The following is a 15,828-nucleotide window of genomic DNA, read 5'->3' on the forward strand; positions in this document are numbered from 1 at the left end:
CTTGGCCAGAGCCTCTACTAGCAACGGAGAGCACGCAAGAACATAAACAACATATATGATAGATTGATAATCAACTTGACATAGTATTCAATATTCATCGGATCCCAACAAACACAACATGTAGCATTACAAATAGATGATCTTGATCATGATAGGCAGCTCACAAGATCTAACATGATAGCACAATGAGGAGAAGACAACCATCTAGCTACTGCTATGGACTCATAGTCCAGGGGTGAACTACTCACACATCGATCCGGAGGCGATCATGGCGATGAAGAGACCTCCGGGAGATGATTCCCCTCTCCGGCAGGGTGCCGGAGGCGATCTCCTGAATCCCCCGAGATGGGATTGGCGGCGGCTGCGTCTCTGGAAGGTTTTTCGTATCGTGGCTCTCGGTACTGGGGGTTTCGCGATGAAGACTAGATGTAGGCGAAAGGGTAGGTCAGGGGGCGTCACGAGGGGCCCACACAACAGGCCGGCGCGGCCAGGGCTTGGGCCGCGCCGCCCTACTGTGTGGCCACCTCGTGGCCCCACTTCGTTTCCTCTTCGGACTTCTGGAAGCTTCGTGGAAAAATAGGCCCCTGGGCATTGATTTCGTCCAATTCCGAGAATATTTCCTTACTAGGATTTCTGAAACCAAAAACAACAGAAAACAGCAACTGGCTCTTCGGCATCTCGTCAATAGGTTAGTGCCGGAAAATGCATAATAATGACATATAATGTGTATAAAACATGTGAGTATCATCATAAAAGTAGCATGGAACATAAGAAATTATAGATACGTTTGGGACGTATCACTCCACTAATAGGTTTAAACTACATGATGCAAGAGCTTAAACATGATCTACTTGAGAGCTCAAAACAATTGCCAAGTATCAAATTATTCAAGACAATATACCAATTACCACATGAAGCATTTTCTGTTTCCAACCAAATATCAATCAATGCTGAGGCTTTCAGCTTTCGCCATGAACATTAAATAAAAACGAAGAACAAAAGTGTTCATATGAAAAAGCGGAGCGTGTCTCTCTCCCACACAAGGATTGCTAGGATCCGAATTTATTCAAACACAAACAAAAATAAAAGCACACAGACGCTCCAAGTAAAGCACATATGATGTGGAAGAATTAAAATATAGTTTCACTAGAGATGACCTGATAAGTTGTTGATGAAGAAGGGGATGCCTTGGACATCCCCAAGTTTAGACGCTTGAGTCTTCTTGAAATATGCTTGGATGACCCACGGGGGCATCTCCAAGCTTAGGCTCTTCACTCTTCTTGATCACATTATATCACCCTTCTCTCTTGACCATTGAAAACTTCTGCCACACCAAACTTCTCATAAACTTCATTAGAGGGGTTAGTACTCAAATTTTTTTAATCCACTTTAGTTCTGTAGTGATACATTGCAAGAACTCAATAAAACATTAGCTACAGCTCTCCACGTCTAGAAAGCCTTACTTAAAGTCCACAAGAGACAATGCAAAAAACAGAGACAGAATCTGTCAAAACAGAACAGCCAGTAAACATGAATTTTTTCGAGGTACTTCCGTTGCTCAAATCAGAAAACTCAAAACTAATGAAAGTTGCGTACATATCTGAGGATAACGCATGAATTGTTTCATAATGTTTCCATTTTCCTGGAATTAGTATAGCTCAAAACAGTGGACAGCAAAAATCTGTCCCTGCGCAGAAATCCAAATCTAGCATCAACTTGCGATAAAATAAAGATACAAAGGCATTGCTACAGAAGTAAACAACACCTTGACTCAAAAATAAAAGAAAAATTGTAGAAATAAAATAATGGGTTGTCTCCGATAAGCGCTTTTCTTTAACGCCTTTCAGCTAGGCGCAGAAGATTTTAATGATGTTCACATGAAAATAGAAAATGAAGCAAAAGGAGCATCAAGAAGCAAATTCAAAACACATTTAAGCCTAACCCACTTCCTATGCATAGGAATCTTGTACACAAATAAATTCAAAAAGAACAAAGTGTCAAGCATAGGAAGATAAAACAAGAGTAACTTCAAAATTTCAGCATATAGAGAGGTGTTTTAGTACCATGAAAATTTCTACAACTATATTTTCCTCTCCCATAATAATTTTCAGTAGCTTCATGAATAAACTCAACAATATAACTATCACAGAAAGCATGTTTTTCATGATCCACAAACACATAATTTTTATCAAGCTCAAAAATAATGGGATTAAAACTTTCAAACCCACTTTTATCAATAATATAACAAGATGATTGATCAATCTCAAAAGATATGGGACTATTAGATGAAGTCAAGACCTTTCCAATCCCATTTTCATTAGTGGTACAATTAATATTATCAAGTAACATAGGACCATCATCTAGAGCTTTATCATAAACATTTTCTAAGCGAAACTCTTTAGTACCATGCATTTCGATATCAGCCACAAATAAAGGATTATCATAACATTTTTCGAAATAGCATGGATTATCATAAATAACAGTAGCATAATCATTTTCACAAGTTTTACTCATAGGGAATATTTCAAGAGAATCCATAGGAATATAACATTCATCCTCCTTTGGTAAGCATGGAGGGCAATCAAATAGTTTAAGAGATAAAGAGTTACTCTCATTGAAAGGTAGGCATGGGTAGCTAATCCATTCTTCCTCCTTTTGTTCATCACTCTCCTCCTCTTTTTCATCTGATGAGCTTTCTGGTTCAGCAATTTCTTCTTCCACAGGTTCCTGCAAATTGTGAGTGCATTCTTATGCATGAATGAGTCTCTCTTTATAATCAATGATATAAGAATTATTGCTGTAATGTTCTATGCAATAATCAAGGATAGAAGAGACATAATCTTTAAGATCATTACAAGCAACACAGGTTTCATAATTTTTAGACATGAAGGATTCTATTTCAGAAGCTCCCATAAATAAAACAAATTGTTCTACTTCTTCAAATCCAAGATGAATATAGTTATTCCAATGATAGTTCGCAATTAAAACTTCTTTACTAAAGCCACATTAGAATTTAAGATGTTTAGTATCCTGTTGAGAGCAACAATTTATATCATGGCGTTTAAGCAAAATTTCAGCAATTATATTTAACTTTTTTAACACGCCTCTCATGACTTTCCCCTTATATGATTCTCTATACTCTATAAATAATTCCATAGAGGTTCTAGCATGTTCTTCCATAACAACAGTTTTTTAGATTTTCGGTTTTTTAATTTTTTTATGGATTTTTAGGTATATAATAAAAATAAAACAAGACAAAAATAAACTAGACAAAAGTAAACTAGACAAGACAAAATAAAATAAAAACAGAGAGAGAGGTAGAGTGTACTCCCCAGGTGAACTTATGAGTAGAGCTATGCTCCCCGGCAACGGCGTCAGAAAATAGTCTTGATGACCCAGAAGTATAGGGGATCGCAACAATCTTCGGGGGAAGTAAAACCCAATTTATTGATTCGACACAAGGGGAGCCAAAGAATACTTAGAAGCCTTAACAACTGAGTTGTCAATTCAGCTGCACCTGGAAAAGCACTGGTAATAGGGGTGATGTGAAAGCAGCAGTAATATGAGAGCAATAGTAACAAGAATACAAACAGCGAATAAGAATACGTAGGCGATGGCACCAGAAAATAGTTGATACTACTTCCAATGACATATAGGACCGAGTGAGTATTTGATGATGACAGATGGACCGGGGTTCCTAGCTATCTACACTAGTGGTAAATCTCCAATAACAAGTGTTGGGTGAACAAATTACAGTTGGGCAATTGATAGGATTGAAATAGCATTAAGACAGAACATCCATTCTATTAATTATACGTAGGCATGTTTTCCATATATAGTCATACGTGCTCGCAATGAGAAACTTGCATAATATCTTTTGTCCTACCAGCCCGTTTCCAGTGGGGCCTCAAGGGAATCTACTGGTAATTAAGGTACTCCTTTTAATAGAGCACCGGAGCAAAGCATTAGCACTTAGTGAAAACATGTGATCCTCATATCTAAACCTTCCCCTCCGGTTATCCCAGTTATTGTCACTCTGGGGCCTCGGGTTCCGGACAGAGACATGTGCAAACAACTTGTAGATACAATCTAAGCAATAATTATAGAGCTCAAATCTAAGATCATGCCACTCGTGCACTAGTGACAAGCATTAAACACAACAAGGTTGCAGCAACAATAACTTCACAAACTTATATAGATAGACTAATCATAATGTAACAATTCATCGGATCCCAACAAACACAACACCTATTACATCAGATGGATCTCAATCATGTAAGGCAGCTCATGAGATCATTGTATTGAAGTATATGGAAGAGAGAGTACCAACTAGCTACTGCTAGAACCCGTAGTCCATGGGGGAACTACTCACGGAGCATGATGGAGGCGGTGGCATCGATGGAGAAGGCTCCGGGGGTCTATCCCCGTCCCGGCAGGGTGCCGGAACAGGACCTTCTGACCCCCGAAACTAGGTTTCGATGGCGGCGGCGCTCCGGGAGTTCTTCTGGAATATGATCGATCTCTTTAGGGTTTTCGCGACGGAAGGAATATATAGGCGAAAGGGCGGCGCGAGGGGGTGCCCGAGGGGCCCACCCCATAGGCTGGCGCGGCAGGAGGTGGGGCCGCGCCGCCAGGTGAGGTGGCCACCTCGTGGCTCCTCTTCGTCTCTCCTTCGGACTCCGTGACGGTGCTAGTAAAATAGGGACTTGGCCTTTTGTTTCGTGCAATTCCGAGAATATTCGCAGAAGTAATTTTCTGGAACCAAAAACAGCAGAAAACAGGAACTGGCACTTCGGCATCTTGTTAATAGGTTAGTCCCAGAAAATGCATAAAAATGATATAAAGTGTATATAAAACATGTAGGTATTGTCATAAAACTAGCATGGAACATAAGAAATTATCGATACGTTGGAGACGTATCACCCGCCGCAGCCATATTATCTTGCTGATGGCATCTACCCTGATTGGGCCGCAGTGGTGAAGACTGTCCGTAATCCAAACTACGAGAAGACGAGGAGGTTTGGCAAGATGCAAGAGGCTTGCAGGAAAGATGTGGAGCGTGGATTTGGTGTGCTCCAAGCTCGGTGGGCAATTGTCCGTCACCCGGCAAGAAACATGGTCGCTGAAGACCATGCATGAGGTGATGACATGCTGCGTGATCATGCACAACATGATCGTTGAGAACGAGCGTCCTGATGGCCGCAAAGAGAACCACTGAGAATTCCAAGGTGAGCTGGTTGCGCCACTTCCTGGAGCTTTATCTTGGGAGGAATATCTACATATGAATGTAGAAGTCACTGACGAGAACGTCTTCAAACAACTGCAGATGGATCTGAGTGAGCGGACATTGGCTGGCCATGAAGATCATGCCTAGAGGAATACTATCTTATTTTCATGTAGACTTTTCAAAATTTGAATGCAATAACTATGACTTCGTTGAATTCTTTATTTTGTTGTTTGAAAACTTCATAATTGATGCAAACGCGGAAATGCGCCGGGCCGCTGGAGCCACCCCCAGGCGCAAACGGACGCGCGGACAAAAACGGTCTGTCTCGCGTCTACCGCGCGACGCAAACGGACGGTAGCGGACACCGAAATGCGTCGCGCCGCTGGAGATGCCCTAAAAGCATTACTTGTTGATGCATCATTTGGTAAACATGAAAAGGTGCTCATGCGAGGAAAGAGACAAACAGTTGGTGAAGATCTGAAGAAGATTTGAAGGATCAGGAAACGGCATGCATTCTAGAAACAGTTGGTGAAGATTTGAAGAAACAGGAAAGGCGGGCATTTGCGGAAGAAACAGTTGGCGAAGATAATATGGGGAGATGGTACACGCCTAGACCGAACCGAAAGGGGTGTTTTTGATCTAGAACAATCATCATTTGAGAAAAAAATAATCTTGAGCAGTCGTCGCTGTCAGCGTGCAGACAAGGCAAAGTGGACGGCAAGAAGTGTAGTTTTCTAGCTTAATGGACGGGGTGGGTGGATGATCTGTGCTCTCCTCCATCCTCTTGACCTGATGCGTTTACTTGCCCTTATGACGCAAGCTTTGCCTGATGTACATCTGATGCTATTTTCCATTCTCCCTGGCTCCACTGGCGCACTATTATGGACCATGGACCGTGACGCTTTGGGGCCACCTTCTGAATTCTGAAGCGGTTCAAGTAAAGTGGTGTAGCGTTTTAGGGCATGTGCAATTATCTGATATCGTTTCGATCGAACTGTTCTCGATACAAATCCTCTGGTTTAGAGAAAAAAAAAGTGGCACTGACATCGATCCCGTCTCTGGGGAAATCGAGAAGTTTTTTTAATTTAAAATTCTAAGAAAAGACACTAAAATTTAATATTAAATAAAATAGAAAGTAGAAACTCGGTACTTTGCCAAATTCCATGGTTTTCCTATTTTTTAGATTTTAAAAATTCCTGCAGTCTTTAGTAACTTTACTAGAATATTTATGCAATTTATAAATATAGTTTCTTCAGATACTTAATAGTGCTACATATATATTTTGTTTTATAAATTGTTTTATGTTGAATGAATTGTCAAGTGTGTCAAATCGTCACCACGTCATCATCAAAGCCAGTTTTCGGGGAGCAAAAGGACCAAATGTAGATGGGTTTGAGACTTCAGATATTAAGAATTTATGATATGAGAGGTTAAAGACCAAACTTAGAATTTGGGAATAGTTGAAGTAGTGCCAAAAATTGTTGGATAAATATTAGATGAAAATTTTGGACCAGGTATCTTTGAATTTGGAATAAATTTCTTTGAATTTTTTTCCGTCCTCAAGTTGGACATGTAAGCTTACATGAAGCCTCTAATTTGATTAGAGTGAAGAGGGCACACCCTTACCTGTTGACACCAACAATATTCTTTACAATTTTTTTTTTGTAGAACTTTACACAAATGCTCTCCATGTAAATGTGTAACTGAAGGATCAAAGTTGTCAACTAGGAAGGTGGTGCTGGCGGTCGTGGTGTCTGTGTGTGTTGGGGGGGGGGGGGTAGACGAGTATAAAATTTAGTTAACTTAGTCAATTCTAGGGATAAATAATGTTCTCTTAAAGTAAAACAAGGTGAGCCATCCTATATGAAAAGATTACACTAACAAGTAAGATACAAGCAGTAAAGGCAGGAACAAAATTTACCAAAGATGATGAGTATAAAATTTAATTGATTTAGTAGGTTCTAGGGATAAATAATGTTCTCTTAAAGTAAAACAAGGTGAGCCATCCTATATGAAAAGATTACACTAACAAGTAAGATAGAAGCAATCTAATCTCAAGTAAGGGCAGGCACAAAATTTACCGAAGATGATGCGTATAAAATTTAATTGAATTAGTAAGTTCTAGGGATAAATAATGTTCTCTTAAAGTAAAACAAGGTGAGCCATCCTATATGAAAATATTACACTAACAAGTAAGATACAAGCAATCTAATCTCAAGTAAAGGCAGGAACAAAATTTACCAAAGATGATGAGTATAAAATTTAATTGATTTAGTAGGTTCTAGGGATAAATAATGTTCTCTTAAAGTAAAACAAGGTGGGCCATCCTATATGAAAAGATTACACTAACAAGTAAGATAGAAGCAATCTAATCTCAATTAAAGGCGGGGACAAAATTTACCGAAGATGATGAGTATAAAATATAATTGAATTAGTAAGTTCTAGGGATAAATAATGTTCTCTTAAAGTAAAACAAGGTGAGCTATCCTATATGAAAAGATTACACTAACAAGTAAGATAGAAGCAATCTAATCTAGAGTAAAGGCAGGAACAAAATTTACCAAAGATGACGAAGAGAGCACACGGTGATATTCCCTTGGTTCCTATAACTACACGCTCTTTTCACGGTCATGGCACAAAGTCCACAACGGTCACATGGATTTACTGTGCTTCTCCTTTGAGCTCACCATAAAGTATGAGGTGTAGCATTGTTGGTAGATCTTGAGGCGATCTCCATACCTTCACAAACTCCTTGAGGTAATCAAATGTACACGGTTCTCCACAAACCTAAGAGTAGCATGTAGGTTAAGCTAGCGAAGATAAGTTTTGGCTTACTGGATTCACAGAAATAGATCTTTTCTATATTCCTCACTCAGGTTCAACTTTGAGTGGAGAGATGGAGTATACCGAGCAACTCACATGCATGCATGATGCTAAAATCATTATATTTAGATACAACCTTAAGAAACATTGCATTGTAGAGGTTGTTTCTTAACATACATCACTATCTAGGTCATTGATCCCCACTCCATGCAAACTTTAATTCCTCTTATTAGTACGATTCCATATAACTCAATAAATGCTAAATATGGACTTAAATACATTGTATTTTTATAAACCTTTTGTGTAGAGGCGACCAATCATCAAGCTTAATCATTGTCCGAGACTAATATGTGTTAGCTCGCTTGTAGAACCATTTGTGCTCTGAATCCTCGGTCATTATTAGTGTTGGACATGTCCTTTCAACATTGCATATAGAGGCGAATGTTTTGCTATGAATTTAATGGACTTTGATGAGTTGGTTCCAAGGGGATCCCCAAAGAGCATTCTCATTTGTTTCTAGAAAAACATTCCCATTTATTACAATAAAAAAATCATGTTCTCATGATCAGAACATGAAGAAAGGTGGCATTATACAACTTTTAAATGTGTGCAAATGCAAGCCCACTCGACATCATTGAAGGCGGCCTCACATAGTGCCATAGTGGTATATATGTTTCACGTGTTCCAACCTCGTGCACCCACGCAACTCCCATTTTTTACGGGTAACTCCCATTGATGAGGCCTTTCGTTTGATGATATTAGTAGGACACTCCTGTCGTTCTTCTTCGTATGTCGTGGCCGGTCTTTGATTATCATGGATAACCACCACTCGACACCTCTTAAGACAAATGTAATTTGATTTATCTCCTCCAATCAGTTGAGTCTCAAGTGGCCATCTTCCTCAAAATGGTTCTATCATACTATGATATTATGAGTCAATCCGATAGAAGAAAAGGAGGAAAATTGAATTCAACATAAAGAAGTGAATGTTCATGGAATTCCGTCATGAGTTATTGGAGTGAGTTTTTTTTTCAATAAATACAAAATATACTCTCTTGAATGGTGGAAGATATTCTAAGATATTTTCTATGGAATATTATTATCTGAAATTTGTACTCCCTTCGATTCGTATTACTTGATGCTAATATAGATGTATCTAGACATATTTTAATGCAGATTTATCTATTTTAGCATCAAATAATATGGATCAGAGGGAGTATTATATAATTTAATAAACAGTTTACAAACTTTTTATTATACTTATTTAATTTTTTGAGGAACTTTAAAGTTTTTGAGCTAATTTTTTTTTTGAGAAACTTTAAAAGTATTTTCTTCCGTGAGGAGGACTAGCTGAAGCTAGGCCGCAGCCCCGTAGGTGATGAATGGCCATCACATAGCAGAAAAGCCTTTCCAGTCTCCACCTCCTTCTGCTCTTCGGTGCCGGCGAGTCGCAACTCCACCGCTCTCGCCGGAAGTGCCTCCTCCTCTTATGCCACGGAACTCCGCCGCACGCTCGCTTCCAGCCTCCTGTAGGTCGCAACTCCACCGCTCTCGCCGCAAGCCCGGAAGTGCCTCCTCCTCCACGTGCTCGCCGCTGGAATCTACCCATCGGACGTCCTCAGGCCGTTCGGCGAAATGCCGACCCGAATGTCCTTTCTTGGACCACGGCCGCAGCTGTAGAGAAGCTGGGTCAAGCTCGTAAATCAGGCTTTGGACGCGTTTTCACGAGTACTTCTATACGCCGGAGGGTGATCTGGAATGCGAGGCCCCTGGTTTCCTGGCCGTGTGAATGCCTCGACATGGTACGTAGGTGCTTCTGAATTCTGACCACCATTCCTGTCGTTGTACATTTTAAACATGGTAGTCGATTAGTCATATTACATTCAGAAATTTTCATGCATTCCATTCAACACTTTGGACCAACCAAACATTTGTTGTATCACCTCCGAGGCTCCAACTCTGGTGGTTTCAACATAAAAGAAAAAGCTCTGGTGGTTTCTTAAATCAACCGATCCGAAGCAAACAGATGGAAGCACTTATGTTGATTTTTATGTTGATTTTTTTCCTATGATTGTGGAACTTTTTTCCCATTGAAAGAAAGACGATTTTTAATGATAACTTACGGCTCAAAATGGCAATCGGCAACCTGTTAGGCTTACAAAACAAACTCGAAGATTATCAGAACTAGTAGTTCTAGAGAAACTGAAAATGTCACAAATACACCAGGCACAAAAATACAAGATTGTCTATCATATGTAGTTCATCGTATCTTCTGATCTTTACATTTGCTGGTCAGCGTCTACACTGGCGAGACAGGATACTATTTCCATGATAGTGGGTCTCCTGAATTGATCATGATCAACACACTTGCAAGCGGTTTCGAGCACCTTCAGCATTTGTTCTTCATACCCTGCTCCTCGAAGTGTTGGATCCAGGACCTCAACCTGTCTACCCTCAGAGCTCATCTGTAGGACCCATGGGACAAGTTCTTCTGATGTAGACAGTACTGGAACAGGTCGCTTCCCCGTGAGCAGCTCAAGCATGACTACTCCAAAACTGTATATATCACCTCTCAATGTTGCGACCCATGCTTGCCCATACTCGGGGGGAATGTAACCCATAGTGCCGACCAGCTCAGTTATGACATGAGTTTGGTTGGGATGGAGCAATCTGGCTAGCCCAAAATCTGCAACATAAGCTTTATATTGTTTGTCCAATATGATGCTGCTGGATTTGATGTCACGGTGGACAATATGAGGCTTGCAGACATCATGAATATAAGAAAGACCCGGGCTTGCTTCTTTCATGATCTTGAGCCGCACTGGCCAGTCAAGAAAATGATCTAGTATTATCATCCCTGTTATGGAACCGATCATCTAGGCTGCCATTCTCCATATAGGAATATATGAGGAGCCTTAAGTTTCCCTGGATGCAGTACCCCAGAGTGGTACAAGATTTTCATTCTGTGCCATGGACAGTGCATTCACCTCTGCACTGAACACTAGCTATCGTAGTCCGACGGGAGCAAATCGACGGACCGATTCCCTACCGTCCATCTTTGCTTCATCTGATGGCCCACAAATAGCTTGATTCATCACCAAAAAAAGGACATTTATTCCCGCACTATGCCAGCCAGGTTACCCCAAATCACGCTGCTAGTTTAAGGATGGCTTTGGCTTCTTCCCTGAATCAAGGACCACGGCCGCAGCTGTAGAGAAGCTGGGTCAAGCTCGTAAATCAGGATATGGACGCGTTTTCACGAGTACTTGTATACGGCGGAGGGCAGGGTGATCTTGAATGCGTGGCCCTTGATTTCCTGGCCGTGTGAATGCCTCGACATGGTACGTAGGTGCTTCTGATCACCACTCCCATCGTTATACATTTAAAACATGGTAGTCCACTAGTCGTATTACATTCAGAATTTCTCATGCCATTCCATTGAACTCTTGGACCAACCAAACATTTGTTGTATCACCTCCAAGGCTCCAACTCTGGTGGTTTCAACATAAAAGAAAAAGCCCTGGTGGTTTCTTAAATCAACCGATCTGAAGCAAACAGGTGGAAGCACATAGTACACAGGGAAAATAATACGATCGTTTCTTATGTTGATTTTTTCCCCATGATTGTGGAACCTTTTTCCCATTGAAAGCAAGACGATTTTTAATGATAACTACCGGCTCAAAATGGCAATTGGCAACCTGTTAGGCTTACAAAACGAACTCAAAGATTATCAGAAGTAGTAGTTCTAGAGAAACCGAAAATGTCACAAGTACACCGTGCACAAAAATACAAGGTTATCTATCATATGTAGTTCATCGTATCTTCAGTGATCTTTACATCTGCTTGTCAGTGTCTACACTGCTGAGGCAGGAGACTATTTCCATGATAGCGGGCCTCCTGAATTGATCATGATCAACACACTTGCAAGCGGTTTCGAGCACCTTCAGCATTTGTTCTTCATACCCTCCTCCTTGAAGTGTTGGGTCCAGGACCTCAATTTGTCTTCCCTCAGAGCTCATCTGTAGGACCCATGGGACAAGTTCTTCTGATGTAGACAGTACTGGAACAGGTCGCCTCCCTGTGAGCAGCTCAAGCAGGACTACTCCAAAACTGTATATATCACCTCTCAATGTTGCGATCCATGCTTGCCCATACTCGGGAGGAATGTAACCCATAGTGCCGACCAGCTCAGTTGTGACATGAGTTTGGTTGGGAAGGAGCAATCTGGCTAGCCCAAAATCTGCAATATAAGCTTTAAATTCTTTGTCCAGTAGGATGTTACTGGATTTGATGTCACGGTGGACAATATGAGGCTTGCAGTCATCATGGATATATGAGAGGCCCAGGCCTGCTCCTTGTGCGATCTTAAGCCGCATTGGCCAGTCAAGAAATGAGCTAGCATCATCATCCCTGTTATGGAGCCAATCATCCAGGCTACCATTCTCCATGTAGGAATATAGGAGGAGCCTTGAGTTTCCCTGGATGCAGTAACCCCAGAGTGGTACAATGTTTTCATGCTGTGCCATGGAGAGTACATCAACCTCTGCACTGAACTCCCTTCCCATCAGACACATTTCACCATTGAGCTTTTTGATTGCCAGCTTGGAGCCATTATTTAGCTCTGCCTTGTAGACTAATCCATAACCTCCACATCCAATGATGTTTGCCTTGTCAAAGTTGTTCGTAGCTTTCAAGATGTCAGCAAATTTAAGCTCGTTTTCTTCTCCGTCGCTTTGTGGTACCCGCATCACCACTAATGTTTCCTCTGAACTAGAGTAGAATGAAATTGATTCAGCATCTTGGTTATTCTCCATTCTATCTTTTGTTGTAGTGCCCTTTGTCCTGATTAAAACAATGAGACGCCCCAGCAACAAAAGAACAGCAATGACTTCAATGAACATGCCAAATGCGATTGAAAAAACATTCTTCTTATCTCGATGTTTTGTGTATGATGGAGGTATTGAAGTTGAACCACATTTGTGAGTGAGCATAGATCCACACAGCTTTGGATTCCCATCGAAACTAGAATTCTGAAATGTATTAAACTGGCCTCCTGATGGAGTATGCCCTTCTAGGTCATTGTTAGAAACATTGAATGCTGAAAGAAAATTCAGGCTATTCAATGCAGCTGGCATATCACCTGTGAGATTGTTGCTAGACAAGTCTAGCACCTGCAGTTTTGTGAGATTGCATATCGATTCTGGTATCTGTCCTGTCAAGTGATTGAAGCTGAAATTGACTGAACTGAGGGCTTTCAACTGACCGATATCCAATGGTATCTCTCCACTGAATTTATTGTTGCTTAGATCTAGCATTTTAGGGAGTGCAGCGGGTATAAAGTATTGAAGTGACGGACCATTGTAAACAGGAAGCTTGAAGACCCTTGGGTCCAAATTAGCTTGAGCCTTTCCTGACTTTAGCATTGGCATATCCATCAGTGCTTTTGGAATTTCTCCTGTAAGGTTGTTGTTTGATATATCTAGATAGAAGAGGTATTTAAGGGTTTCTATCCATGCTGGTATTGATCCATTGAGTTGATTGCCAGATAAGACTAACATTTCTAAATCTGCTAGCTCTGATATCCAAAGAGGTATTTTCCCAAACAATGTGCAATCTGAGATGTCCAAAACCTGAAGTTTCTCAAAACCACTAATCTTGTCGTCCTCTAGCAGGAGCTCTCTCCTAAAGTTCTGCCCGATAAACAGGGTGGTAAGGTTTTTGCAGCCCTGAAGGATCCGAAGTGCATGTGTGATGTTTTCGAAATAATTTTTAGCAAGTGAGAGGAAGGTGAGGTACTTCAGATCAACTATCCTTGGTGAAAGCTGCCCATCTAAGTTGTTTCCAGACAGCCGCAGTGCAGTAAGATTGCTGCAAGAGTATATACTTTCTGGAATTGTGCCAGAGAAGTTGTTGTACAGAAGGTCTAATGTTTTCAGATTGGGCAGATTGGAGAAATTGACCTTGGCAAGGATTCCACTGAAATGATTGCTCTTGAGGTCAATTGTTATAAGATTTGTGCTGTTGCTTAGAGCTGATGGGAGCTCCCCGAACATGTTGTTGTGGTCCAAATGGAGCTCCTGCAATTTCTTGAGCTCACCTACAGAATATGGAATATGGCCACTGAAGCTATTCTCTCCAAGATCAAGGGTAGCCAGATTTCGGAGGTTGATTATGCGTGCACCATCAAGTACCCCATGTAAATCATTGTTAGGAAAAGAGAGGTACTCTAGTGCGGTAGCATTGAATATATCAGCTGGGAGTCCCCCACTGAGGTTGTTGTGGCCGGCCTTGAGCACTTTCAGCATGGAGCAATTACCAAATCCTGGAGGGATGCTGCCACTGAAATGGTTGAGACAAAGCTCAAGCATAACAAACGATGGCGAGCTGTTGCAGATATGAGCTGGTATGTTCCCAGTGAAGCTGTTGTTGCTGGCGTTGAGGGCAACCAGATTGTTCATGACCTCCCATGTGGTGGATGGAAACCGTCCTGTAAATAAGTTGCTTGAGATATTCAGTACCTGCAAAGGCCGAGAAGGGGTCGAAGATGCCAGATCATGCAGTTCTCCATCCAGACGGTTGAAGCTAACGTCAATGACAAGGATATTGCCGGAGGACAGCAACTCCAGCGGCAAAGCACCGGACAGCGTGTTGTGGGAGAGGTTGAGGTGCTGCAGTCCAGTGAGGTTCCCAAGAGACGGAGAGAGGCGCCCTTCAAGGTGCCTTGAGGCCAGCGAGATATTGGTGACCGTCCTGTTTGGGCTGCAGGTGATCCCTTTCCACTTACAGCAATCCATGCTATCCTTCCATGAGGCAGCGAGGCCACCATGGTGTGAGAGTCCTGCTAGGAACTGGAGAAGGGAGCGCTGCTCCTGCTCCGTGCAGGAGCTGGTGGGAGAGGCAAAGGAGATCAGCAGCACAAGAGAAAGGCCAAGCAAAGGTATGTGCAATTTCTTGCTCTGTGTCTTCTTTGAAAACTGGAGTGTCTGCATGGTTTCCTGGTGAAACTAGCACGGAAACCGGAGCTTATGCTGTGCCCTGACTGTATGAAGCATCAATGGTGGTTTAATCATGAAAGAGCATTTTTCCCAAAAAAGGAAATCATGAAACCGCATGAGGGCACAGAAAGATCGTTGCTCCCATTTTGTTTTGTTCCTTGCAGTCGTAGTCATCACAAAGAAAGAAGTGGTAGGTTCACACTTCGCACTATGACGTTTCACTCAGGCTGCCAGCTATAATCGGCTGACAAGTCAATTTCCCCGAATACTTACTGCATGCCAGATTACCTGACCTGGCACCACTTCTCTTACCGGCTTCTCGAAACAAATCTGACCTTTCCCTACTAATACTGACCAGAAATATCACTTCTTGATGCATCCTTTGGTGAACAGGAAAGGGTGCACATTCGAGAAAGGAACAGTTGGTGAAGATTTGTGAAGATACCTCGGGGAGATAGTACTCGGGGAGATCATACCGAAAGGCGTTTGGGATTGAGAGCAATTATAATGGTTTCAGTCAGTGTGTTGGATAAGGCCGAGTGGAGGGCAAGAACTTTGACAGAAAAAAATTGGAAGGCAAGAAGAAGTGCAGTTTTAGTTTAATGGACGGGTGATCTGTGCTCTCTTCCATCCTCTTGACTCGAGGCGTTTACTTGCCCTTATCAAGCGAGCTTGCCTGATGTTTACGTCTGCTGCTGTTTTCCATTCTCCATGGCTCCACTAGCGCACTATTATGGACCTTTGCCTTATGGCAATCATCTGAATTAAGTGGCTGTTGAAGTG

The 15,828-nt window shown here is 41.7% G+C and overlaps 1 protein-coding gene and 1 pseudogene across 1 annotated transcript; both read right to left on the reverse strand.

Moving 5' to 3' along the window:
- Positions 1 to 10,310: 10,310 nt before the first annotated feature.
- On the reverse strand, positions 10,311 to 11,390 carry LOC139832361 (tyrosine-sulfated glycopeptide receptor 1-like; annotated as a pseudogene).
- A 443-nt stretch (positions 11,391 to 11,833) lies between these two features.
- LOC127308293 (tyrosine-sulfated glycopeptide receptor 1) lies at positions 11,834 to 15,530 on the reverse strand. Its single transcript, XM_051339072.2, has one exon. The coding sequence runs from the start codon at positions 15,037 to 15,039 to the stop codon at positions 11,884 to 11,886; it is 3,156 nt and encodes a 1,051-aa protein (XP_051195032.2). The 5' UTR covers positions 15,040 to 15,530; the 3' UTR covers positions 11,834 to 11,883.
- Positions 15,531 to 15,828: the final 298 nt, after the last annotated feature.

The sequence above is a fragment of the Lolium perenne genome, chromosome 6 (genome assembly GCF_019359855.2).
Source record: "Lolium perenne isolate Kyuss_39 chromosome 6, Kyuss_2.0, whole genome shotgun sequence".
Classification (NCBI taxonomy): Eukaryota; Viridiplantae; Streptophyta; class Magnoliopsida; order Poales; family Poaceae; genus Lolium; species Lolium perenne.